Raw genomic sequence first — 12,596 nt, forward strand, 5'->3', positions numbered from 1 at the left:
ATTGAGAAAGGAGCAGCATCTTACATCTGTCATGTATCATGTTTCGTCTTATTATTTTGTTATGTTTAGTCCGACTTTTTGTGCTGATTTTGTGCCATTTGGGGTTTGTTTTTTGGATTATGTTATCTGTCTGGCTGGGTGTTTCTGGTATTCTTGTCCCCACTTCTCTTCTCTGTCCTTCTTGGAGCTTGGTGGTGGGCGTTACACTTGGGCCACGCCCTGTTTCCACACGTGTTTCCAATTTGCAGCTCATCACGGGGTGTATTTAAACACTACTGGTTGCACTGGTTACTCGCTTGATCGTTGTGCCCTATGCCATCGTTTCTAGCTCTGTTCCTTGTATATTCTAAGTCCTGCTTACACATTGTCTGACCACCTGTCTGTTATACCGACCATGGCATTGCCTGATGTTTTTGATCTGTTTGCTTCTCTTGGACTGCCTTTCTGTGTATCAGACCCCACTGATCCCTTCAGTAAACACCTCATTGAACCAGAGCTACTATGTCGAGTCCTGCATTTGTCTCCAGCCATCTCTGTCCGACAGTTCTGATAACATCTCATATATAGTGCAGCAGAGTGGAATCCTGCACATGGTGATACAAGCATCAAATTTAGCACAAATTATCCATAGACATTAAATCTTTTTTAAAAAAACTGACTGGCCACTTGAATTTTCAATAGGCAGCCAGGTAGGGGTCAATTGAAGAATTACACAGGGGTCTAAATCAGGGGTGGGCAAGTTGTTCCAGAAAGGGCCAAGAGGGTGCAGGTTTTCTATGCAGCCACTGATTCCACCAGGTGATTTCACTGATTAACTGATTCCATCTGCTCAAAGTGATATTAATCAGTGAAAAGGTTTAAAGAGTCCCTGATTCCAAATGCTATTCGCTGTCTCAATGCACATTTGTAAATGTTTTAGTTGTACTGTTGTTGTTTGTTTGAGTCTGTAATTACTGCTGCAAACAAATTGCCCCACGGGGACAATAAAGAAACCTTGAACCTTACTCTTTATTTTACTTTGTCTTTTATTTGTTTTATTGCCTGTTGCAATTTTATTATTTTTAATTCATTTATTTATGATTGGGGGTAACTTTGTGCCCATTTTTTAATTATGTGCAGCACTTTGGTCGGCTGCTGTTTTAAAAGTGGTTTAGAAATAAAGGATAAGTTAGTTGAGAATGCTATTTCTGACATTCTGTTGCTGATCTATTCATAGAAACATGATGAAAAACAGAGCTGGATGCTCCCGCACATCCATCGACCCCAGAGGGTTAGAATATAGCAATATTGTGTAAAGCTGACTTGAGAATTCTCTTTTAAACAAATCTAAATGAATTCATGTGGCCTCTGAGATAATAGTTAGCTGCTTACCTTAGCCATGCTGTCTACTGAGGCATTACAAGTTTATTGCCGATGAGATGACAGGCTGGGTCTTCAACAATACGTTAAACCATTTCATGAGTGCATGAAGTTTTGGTGAAGAGCGATAAAGATTTTGATTCTCTTCCCAGGAATTACCGTCCTGCTTTCCCTGATTGTACTGATGCTGCTGGTTGCAGAGATCACTCCAGCTACTTCAGATTCCATGCCTTTAATAGGTAAGCTCATGTCTATAACCTTGAAAGACTGGAGTGTGAAGATCATGGTTGCCCACAAATGTGGCATTCAGCTTGATTAAGTATTGCACCAAAATTCCACAATGTCACCTGTACAAAAATGGTGGTAGTATGCCCACTGTATCAGTTTAGCACAACTCTGGAGGTTCTGAAAACCTGCTGATGATCTCATGTGTACAGCGATGTTGACAGATCAAATGCGGGGGATTACAATGTATGTTAACATTTGCAAAAACAAGCAAACAAACAAAAAACCCAATTGCACCAGCTTGAAAATCCTGCCTTGAAAAAACAAGACTACAGCACAATGACAAAATACCCTGGTTCATCATGGACACTTGTTGGATCCTCTAAGGCTTTCAATTGTATGGAGAAGGTGTCAAATGTGACTTTAAAACTGTGACCTTCCAAGATGCAATTCTGTGAAAATGAGAGCATAACTACAGTAGTGTTCAGAATAATAGTAGTGCTATGTGGCTGAAAAGATTAATCCAGGTTTTGAGTATATTTCTTATTGTTACATGGGAAACAAGGTACCAGTAGATTCAGTAGATTCTCACAAATCCAACAAGACCAAGCATTCATGATATGCACACTCTTAAGGCTATGAAATTGGGCTATTAGTAAAAAAAAAAAAGTAGAAAAGGGGGTGTTCACAATAATAGTAGCATCTGCTGTTGATGCTACAAACTCAAAACTATTATGTTCAAACTGCTTTTTTAGCAATCCTGTGAATCACTAAACTAGTATTTAGTTGTATAACCACAGTTTTTCATGATTTCTTCACATCTGCGAGGCATTAATTTTGTTGGTTTGGAACCAAGATTTTGCTTGTTTACTAGTGTGTTTGGGGTCATTGTCTTGTTGAAACACCCATTTCAAGGGCATGTCCTCTTCAGCATAAGGCAACATGACCTCTTCAAGTATTTTGACATATCCAAACTGATCCATGATACCTGGTTTGCGATATATAGGTCCAACACCATAGTAGGAGAAACATGCCCATATCATGATCCTTGCACCACCATGCTTCACTGTCTTCACTGTGAACTGTGGCTTGAATTCAGAGTTTGGGGGTCGTCTCACAAACTGTCTGTGGCCCTTGGACCCAAAAAGAACAATTTTACTCTCATCAGTCCACAAAATATTCCTCCATTTCTCTTTAGGCCAGTTGATGTGTTCTTTGGCAAATTGTAACCTCTTCTGCATGTCTTTTATTTAACAGAGGGACTTTGCGGGGGATTCTTGCAAATAAATTAGCTTCACACAGGCGTCTTCTAACTGTCACAGCACTTACAGGTAACTCCAGACTGTCTTTGATCATCCTGGAGCTGATCAATGGGTGAGCCATTGCCATTCTGGTTATTCTTCTATCCATTTTGATGGTTGTTTTCCATTTTTGTCCATGTGTCTGTTTTTTTTTTTTGTTTTGTTTTTTTTTTGTCCATTTTAAAGCATTGGAGATCATTGTAGATGATCAGCCTATAATTTTTTGCACCTGCGAATAAGTTTTCTCCTCCAATCAACTTTTTAATCAAACTACGCTGTTCTTCTGAACAATGTCTTGAACGTCCCATTTTCCTCAGGCTTTCAAAGAGAAAAGCATGTTCAACAGGTGCTGGCTTCATCCTTAAATAGGGGACACCTGATTCACACCTGTTTGTTCCACAAAATTGACGAACTCACTGACTGAATGCCACACTATTATTGTGAACACCCCCCTTTCTACTTTTTTTTTTTTTACTAATAGCCCAATTTCTAGCCTTAAGAATGTGCATATCATGAATGCTTGGTCTTGTTGGATTTGTGAGAATCTACTGAATCTACTGGTACCTTGTTTCCCATGTAACAATAAGAAATATACTCAAAACCTGGATTAATCTTTTTAGTCACAAAGCACTACTATTATTCTGAACACTACTGTATATACTGAAAAAAATAAACTAATTAATTAAATTAAATAAAGAAACACTTTGAGAAACACATCAGATCTCAAAGGAGAAAACATCATGCTGGATATCTTTCCTGATATGGTGTTAAGGATGAAAGAATGCCATATCATTGGATGGAAATAACACCAACAAAAAATCAAAGTGAGAAAATGATGCAGCAGGCTTGACAAGTTTGGCAAAATGTCACTGCAGCAACTCATAATGGTACTCAGTAGTTTGTATGGTCCCACGTGCTGGTATACAAGCCTGACAACATCGAGGCTTCGAATGAGATGATGGATGGTGTCCTGGGGGATCTCCTCCCAGATCTGGACCAGAGTATCACTCAGCTGCTGAACAGTCTGAGGTGCAACCTAGCAGCATTGGATGGACCAAAGACATAATGTCCTTGAGGTGTTCTATTGAATTTAGTTCAGGTGTGCGTGGGGGCCAGTTAATGGTATCAATTCCTTCATCCTCTAGGAACTGCCTGCCTACTTTCACAACATGAGGCTGGGCATTGTTTTGCACCAGGAGGAACCCAGGACCCACTGCAGTTGCATAGGGTCTGACAGTGGGTCCAAGGATTTCATCCTGATACCTAATAGCAGTCGTGGTGCCGTTGTCTTGACTTGAGAGGTTTGTGTGTCCTTCCAGGTTATGCCACCCCAGACCATCACTGACCCACCACCAAACCAGTCAGGCTGAATGATGTTGCAGGCAGCATAATGTTCTCTACGGTGTCGCCAGACCCTCTCACATATGTCACATGTGTTCAGTTTGAACCTGCTCTCAACTGTGAAAGGAACAGGGGGCCAGTAACGTATCTGCCAATTCTGGTGTTCTATGGCAAATGCCAATCGAGCTCCACGGTGCCGGCAAGTGAGCACAAGGCCTTCTCCAGGACCTCAGGCACCCTCATGAAATCTATTTCTGACTGTTTGGTCAGAGACATTCACACCAGTGGCCTGCTGGAGGTCATTTTGTACGTCTCCGGCAGTATTCATCCTGTTCCTCCTTGAACAAAGCAGCAGATACTGGTCCTGCTGATGGGTTAATGGCCTTCTGTGGCCCTGTCCAGCTCTCCTAGAGTAACTGCCTACCTCCTGGAAATACCTCCATGCTCTTGAGACTGTGCTGGGAGATGCAGCAAACATATTGATGTGCCGCCCTGGAGGAGTTGGACTACCTGTGGAACCTCTGTAGGGTCCAAGTACCGCAACATGCTACCAGTAGTGACACTGACCCCAGCCAAAAGCAAAACTAGTGAAAAATCAGTCGGAAAAGATGAGGGGAAAAATGTCCGTGGCCTCCACCTGTAAAACCATTCCTGTTCTGGGGTCCCCTCTAGTGCATCTGTTATTAATTTCATTAACACCAAAGCAGCTGAAACTGATTAACAACCCCCCTCTGCTACTTAACTGACCAGGTCAAGATCCCAGAAGTTGAGCTGAGTTGATGCTATACACTGATTTAAGTGTTGGTTGAATTTTTTTTAAGCTGTGTGTGTGTGTGTGTGTGTGTGTGTGTGTGTGTGTGTGTGTGTGTGTGTGTGTGTGTGTGTGTGTGTGTGTGTGTGTGTGTGTGTGTGTGTGTGTGTGTGTGTAAAATATATGTTTTTTTTGTTTGTTTGCTTTCTTCTGTCACAAATAAAATGTGTATTTTGAAGAGGCTGGTATTTATACTTAGACTTTTACATTTGCAGTTGTTTATCCTATGATTTCCATAAATCTATCATTGTGTTATGAGCTACTTCTCATCATGGTAACCATTTTAATTGTTTGTTGTTGTTTTTTCTCCTGCTCTGTCAGTTCAATACTTTGCCACTACCATGTTCGTTGTTGGATTGTCAGTAATTGCGACAGTTATTGTCTTGCACTGCCATCACCACGACCCAGCTGGAGGAAAAGTGCCAAAGTGGGTAAGTGTTGATTAATCCTCTATTACAATTATCCCAAAAATGTCAATTAACTGACAGCTGTCTGTCAAATGTCACTGTGCATTTGGTTGAGTTTAACAAGCAGAAAAGTGTTTCATGTCCTGATCAGATGGAACAGTGGTTAGAGACTATCAGCTCCATGTTGAGTCAATTGTAGCTTACAATTGGGCGGAATGAAAACAAATTGTTTAAAAAAAGAAAAAAAAAAGAAAAGTGTTTCATGGCGCTCTGACCAAAAACTACAGGAGTAGACACTGCACAGCATGTATGAAGAAGAAAGCAACAAACAAGGGAAGGGCAAAGAATTTAGCAACATGAAGCCGAGTGATCATCGTACTGTCCACATGTCACTCTGACCAAGTCACTGACCTGAATAATAAATAGATGGAATGCATTATATTTGGCGTGTCTGTCTGTGAATCCCTTCATGTGGTCCATTTGCACTGCCAGAACTCGACCGACAACCCCAACGCAAACACAGTTGGACCTGAAGTTAAAGTACAAACAAACCTCAGTAATGCATATATTTAATTTAATTTAATTTAATTAGCTTATAATGCGCCAAATCACAGCAAAAGCCGTCTCAAGGCACCTTACATAAAACAAGTCAACATAAAATTGAATAAATAATTAAAAATGAATAAAAAATCCAAATACATAAATAAAAACAGAAGTAAAAGAATAAAACAAAAATAAAAGCTATCCATAAGAAAGAGAATAAAAATAGGTTTTGAGTCTTGACCTAAAAATGTCCACAGACTCAGACTGCCTCACGGTCACAGGAAGACTGTTCCACAGGGTGGGTGCACGATACGAAAAGGCTCTTTGACCTGCTGACTACTTCTTCACCCTGGGAACACAGAGAAGTCCCGCATCCTGTGACCGCAAAGCCCGGGCCGGCACATAGAGTTCCACCAGATCAGCCAGATAAGATGGCGCCAGTCCATGAACAACCTTATGAGTCAATAACAAAACCTTAAAATCTGCTCTCACAGAGACAGGGAGCCAGTGCATAGATGCCAAAATGGGTGTGATATGTTCAGAACTTCTGCTACGTGTCAGAAGTCTGGCGGCAGCGTTCTGAACCAGCTGAAGACCCCTAATGGGATGAATAAAGTTGTCTAAGTCTAAGTCTAATGCTGAACTGTGGTAACCCTGAAAATAGAACATTACAATAATCTAGTCTAGAAGAAACAAAAGCATGAATCAGGGTCTCAGCATCAGCCATGAACAGGATGGGGCGGATCCTCGCTATATTTCTCAGATGGAAAAAAGTGGTCATAGTAACATCCCTGATGTGGAGGTCAAAAGACAACGTAGGATCAAAAATTACCCCGAGGTTCCTCATTTTGTCCGTATGATGTATGACACAGGAACCCAGGCTGAGCGCCAGCTGGTTCATTCACTGGTTCATTCATACATTCAATCAATCAATCAATCAATTTTTTTTATATAGCGCCAAATCACAACAAACAGTTGCCCCAAGGCGCTTTATATTGTAAGGCAAGGCCATACAATAATTATGTAAAACCCCAACGGTCAAAACGACCCCCTGTGAGCAAGCACTTGGCTACAGTGGGAAGGAAAAACTCCCTTTTAACAGGAAGAAACCTCCAGCAGAACCAGGCTCAGGGAGGGGCAGTCTTCTGCTGGGACTGGTTGGGGCTGAGGGAGAGAACCAGGAAAAAGACATGCTGTGGAGGGGAGCAGAGATCGATCACTAATGATTAAATGCAGAGTGGTGCATACAGAGCAAAAAGAGAAAGAAACAGTGCATCATGGGAACCCCCCAGCAGTCTACGTCTATAGCAGCATAACTAAGGGATGGTTCAGGGTCACCTGATCCAGCCCTAACTATAAGCTTTAGCAAAAAGGAAAGTTTTAAGCCTAATCTTAAAAGTAGAGAGGGTGTCTGTCTCCCTGATCTGAATTGGGAGTTGGTTCCACAGGAGAGGAGCCTGAAAGCTGAAGGCTCTGCCTCCCATTCTACTCTTACAAACCCTAGGAACTACAAGTAAGCCTGCAGTCTGAGAGCGAAGCGCTCTATTGGGGTGATATGGTACTACGAGGTCCCTAAGATAAGATGGGACCTGATTATTCAAAACCTTATAAGTAAGAAGAAGAATTTTAAATTCTATTCTAGAATTAACAGGAAGCCAATGAAGAGAGGCCAATATGGGTGAGATATGCTCTCTCCTTCTAGTCCCCGTCAGTACTCTAGCTGCAGCATTTTGAATTAACTGAAGGCTTTTTAGGGAACTTTTAGGACAACCTGATAATAATGAATTACAATAGTCCAGCCTAGAGGAAATAAATGCATGAATTAGTTTTTCAGCATCACTCTGAGACAAGACCTTTCTGATTTTAGAGATATTGCGTAAATGCAAAAAAGCAGTCCTACATATTTGTTTAATGTGCGCTTTGAATGACATATCCTGATCAAAAATGACTCCAAGATTTCTCACAGTATTACTAGAGGTCAGGGTAATGCCATCCAGAGTAAGGATCTGGTTAGACACCATGTTTCTAAGATTTGTGGGGCCAAGTACAATAACTTCAGTTTTATCTGAGTTTAAAAGCAGGAAATTAGAGGTCATCCATGTCTTTATGTCTGTAAGACAATCCTGCAGTTTAGCTAATTGGTGTGTGTCCTCTGGCTTCATGGATAGATAAAGCTGGGTATCATCTGCGTAACAATGAAAATTTAAGCAATGCTGTCTAATAATACTGCCTAAGGGAAGCATGTATAAAGTGAATAAAATTGGTCCTAGCACAGAACCTTGTGGAACTCCATAATTAACTTTAGTCTGTGAAGAAGATTCCCCATTTACATGAACAAATTGTAATCTATTAGACAAATATGATTCAAACCACCGCAGCGCAGTGCCTTTAATACCTATGGCATGCTCTAATCTCTGTAATAAAATTTTATGGTCAACAGTATCAAAAGCAGCACTGAGGTCTAACAGAACAAGCACAGAGATGAGTCCACTGTCCGAGGCCATAAGAAGATCATTTGTAACCTTCACTAATGCTGTTTCTGTACTATGATGAATTCTAAAACCTGACTGAAACTCTTCAAATAGACCATTCCTCTGCAGATGATCAGTTAGCTGTTTTACAACTACCCTTTCAAGAATTTTTGAGAGAAAAGGAAGGTTGGAGATTGGCCTATAATTAGCTAAGATAGCTGGGTCAAGTGATGGCTTTTTAAGTAATGGTTTAATTACTGCCACCTTAAAAGCCTGTGGTACATAGCCAACTAACAAAGATAGATTGATCATATTTAAGATCGAAGCATTAAATAATGGTAGGGCTTCCTTGAGCAGCCTGGTAGGAATGGGGTCTAATAAACATGTTGATGGTTTGGATGAAGTAACTAATGAAAATAACTCAGACAGAACAATCGGAGAGAAAGAGTCTAACCAAATACCGGCATCACTGAAAGCAGCCAAAGATAACGATACGTCTTTGGGATGGTTATGAGTAATTTTTTCTCTAATAGTTAAAATTTTGTTAGCAAAGAAAGTCATGAAGTCATTACTAGTTAAAGTTAATGGAATACTCAGCTCAATAGAGCTCTGACTCTTTGTCAGCCTGGCTACAGTGCTGAAAAGAAACCTGGGGTTGTTCTTATTTTCTTCAATTAGTGATGAGTAGAAAGATGTCCTAGCTTTACGGAGGGCTTTTTTATAGAGCAACAAACTCTTTTTCCAGGCTAAGTGAAGATCTTCTAAATTAGTGAGACGCCATTTCCTCTCCAACTTACGGGTTATCTGCTTTAAGCTACGAGTTTGTGAGTTATACCACGGAGTCAGACACTTGTGATTTAAAGCTCTCTTTTTCAGAGGAGCTACAGCATCCAAAGTTGTCTTCAATGAGGATGTAAAACTATTGATGAGATACTCTATCTCCCTTACAGAGTTTAGGTAGCTACTCTGCACTGTGTTGGTATATGGCATTAGAGAACATAAAGAAGGAATCATATCCTTAAACCTAGTTACAGCGCTTTCTGAAAGACTTCTAGTGTAATGAAACTTATTCCCCACTGCTGGGTAGTCCATCAGAGTAAATGTAAATGTTATTAAGAAATGATCAGACAGAAGGGAGTTTTCAGGGAATACTGTTAAGTCTTCAATTTCCATACCATAAGTCAGAACAAGATCTAAGATATGATTAAAGTGGTGGGTGGACTCATTTACTTTTTGAGCAAAGCCAATAGAGTCTAATAATAGATTAAATGCAGTGTTGAGGCTGTCATTCTCAGCATCTGTGTGGATGTTAAAATCGCCCACTATAATTATCTTATCTGAGCTAAGCACTAAGTCAGACAAAAGGTCTGAAAATTCACAGAGAAACTCACAGTAACGACCAGGTGGACGATAGATAATAACAAATAAAACTGGTTTTTGGGACTTCCAATTTGGATGGACAAGACTAAGAGACAAGCTTTCAAATGAATTAAAGCTCTGTCTGGGTTTTTGATTAATTAATAAGCTGGAATGGAAGATTGCTGCTAATCCTCCTCCTCGGCCCGTGCTACGAGCATTCTGACAGTTAGTGTGACTCGGGGGTGTTGACTCATTTAAACTAACATATTCATCCTGCTGTAACCAGGTTTCTGTAAGGCAGAATAAATCAATATGTTGATCAATTATTATATCATTTACCAACAGGGACTTAGAAGAGAGAGACCTAATGTTTAATAGACCACATTTAACTGTTTTAGTCTGTGGTGCAGTTGAAGGTGCTATATTATTTTTTCTTTTTGAATTTTTATGCTTAAATAGATTTTTGCTGGTTATTACATTCACTTTGACTTCTACAGTATTTCATTGCAGACAATATAAACCCCAAATATTTCATGTTTTCTGTGGTCAACTTCATTTCATTTAACATACATCCATTCCTGCATAAGGCCTGCAGCACATTCCTAAAACAAGTTGGAAATCCTGCATGGGCACCATTTCTACAGTGAACCATGGTGGTGACAGTATCATGCTGTGGGAACTGGGAGACTAGTCAGGATTGAGGGAAAGATGAATGCAGCAATGTACAGAGACATCCTGGATGAATACCTGCTCCAGAGCGAACATATATCACACTTTACACTTCATCTTCCAGAGTTGGGAGTAAGCCTGCACGTTCCATTTATTAACATCTTATTCTTATTGTTTGGTTACAAAGGCACGTGTATTCCTCTTCGACTGGTGCGCCTGGTTTCTTCAAATGAAGCGCCCGCAAAGCAGCCTGACCAGCATGGAACTTAGCCATAGCACCGCAGCACGGAAGTCCACCGATGGCAGCAAGACTAACGTTGAGAGCACGCCATACTCCTCTACCGCCGGCTCCTCTGACTCAGCCGCCCCGTCCTCACAGGTCGCTTCAGGCGGTGGAATCGAATCGGAGCTGGTCATGATCCTGGAGGAGGTTCGCTATATCGCCAAACGCTTTTTCAACCAAGACAGAGATGCGTCTGTGTGTAGTGAGTGGAAATTTGCTGCAGCTGTTATTGATCGGCTTTGCCTTGTGGTTTTCACACTTGTCGTGATCCTGTACACCATCGGAATTCTCATGTCAGCTCCCACCTTTGGAGGGTCCATTTCAAAAAATGTTTAAAATTTTAACCCAGGGAGCGAGTACCAAAAGAAAATCTACTCATGTTAACACATTTACTCATGTCAATCAGGCGCCTGTAATGAGTTATCACTTCATATTTACCTTTACTAAACATTTATTTAATCCATTTGAGATATGTTTATTGTATTAATCATTAATTGATCAATACCAGCATTTCTTTTTTTGTGCTAGTGCCAGGAACTGACACCATGCAGTTCCCTGAAAATAAAGCAGGACTAACGGCAGGAAATATGACTATATCATTACATATTGTGTACAACCTGTATCTCAACCAAGAGTCAACAGTCTTCCAAACCTTGATTTCTGTGCTGATCTGACATCAAAAATAAGGCTCATGTGCCTTGGAAAAAGTTGATTTAAGGCAAAACATGCCTATAATTACCTGATGCGATAGAGGTAGAGTGCTATCTTCCAGACTTAGTTGGGTCAGATATGAACTGTCCATTTAAAGGTATGTCAGCCAGGATTGCAAAGGAGTAGTAAATCTCTGGCAACTTTACCTAAACTTTACATGGGAATTTAAGCTTGGCATTTTTGTAAATTTTGAATAATATGCAAATATTCTGAGATGGAAACCTCTGTACACCCAGGACAGGATGCCAGTCTGTCACAGGGCCACAAACAAACACAGTCACACCCACACGCACACCTATGTACAATTTAAAGATTCCAGTCCACCTAACCCGCATGTCTTTGGATGTGGGAGGAAACCAGACCACCCGGAGGAAACCCACACATACACGGGGAGAACATGCAAACTCCACACAGGCCACAGGTGGGAACTGAACCCATGACCTTCTTGCTATGAGGCAACAGTCCTAACCACTAAGCCACCGTGCTGCCCCAGTTCATCAACAGGTTGATGTTAATACCTGCACAGTAAATTTTGCTCAGTAAAATATACTCTGCTGGGATAACATTTGGTCCCGGTCTAAATATGTCAGGGTTTGAGATTTTATTTGTTGGTTGGTTTTATTTTCTTTGGTCTGTTTTGTTATTTTCTCTGATTCATTGGTTTTCCGTGTGTTTATTCTCTTGCTCGGTTTTTCTGCTTGGGTCTGTCTGTCTCTATCTCTCTTGTCTGTCTCTGGGCTCATGGCGGTGGATGTTTCTCTCTCTTTCTCTCTCTCTCTCTGGCCACGCCCTTGTTCTGGTGCTTTCCACGCACACCTGTTCCTAATTTGCAGCTCATCACCTGGGTTTATATAAGCTCACTCAGTGCTGTAGTTGCTCACCAGATTGATGAGCCTTGTGCCTTCTTTCCAGCTCAGAGTCTTCATGTTCTGTAGTCCTGCCTGCCTCGTTGTGTTCCTGACCTCCCGCCTGTTTGAACGACCACACCTTTAGCCTGTTTTTTGGACTGTCTACTCGTGTACCGACCTCTGTTATCCACACCAGTAAAGCACTTGCATTTGTGTCCAACCATTTTTGACCAACTTTTCTGTCTGTCAAAATAGAGTAAACTCCACT

The 12,596-nt window shown here is 41.0% G+C and overlaps 1 protein-coding gene across 1 annotated transcript in view; it reads left to right on the forward strand.

The window, feature by feature from the left end:
• The window catches only part of LOC117500988 (neuronal acetylcholine receptor subunit alpha-7-like), an 83,557-nt gene extending 72,259 nt beyond the window's left edge, over positions 1-11,298 (forward strand). The window contains exons 8-10 of the mRNA XM_034159783.1: positions 1,512-1,598; positions 5,359-5,468; positions 10,674-11,298. Coding sequence (XP_034015674.1) covers positions 1,512-1,598; positions 5,359-5,468; positions 10,674-11,105 — 629 coding nt within the window. The 3' untranslated portion in view covers positions 11,106-11,298. The remainder of the gene's footprint in view (positions 1-1,511; positions 1,599-5,358; positions 5,469-10,673) is intronic.
• Positions 11,299-12,596: the final 1,298 nt, after the last annotated feature.

This window comes from Thalassophryne amazonica, chromosome 2 (assembly GCF_902500255.1).
Source record: "Thalassophryne amazonica chromosome 2, fThaAma1.1, whole genome shotgun sequence".
Classification (NCBI taxonomy): domain Eukaryota; kingdom Metazoa; phylum Chordata; class Actinopteri; order Batrachoidiformes; family Batrachoididae; genus Thalassophryne; species Thalassophryne amazonica.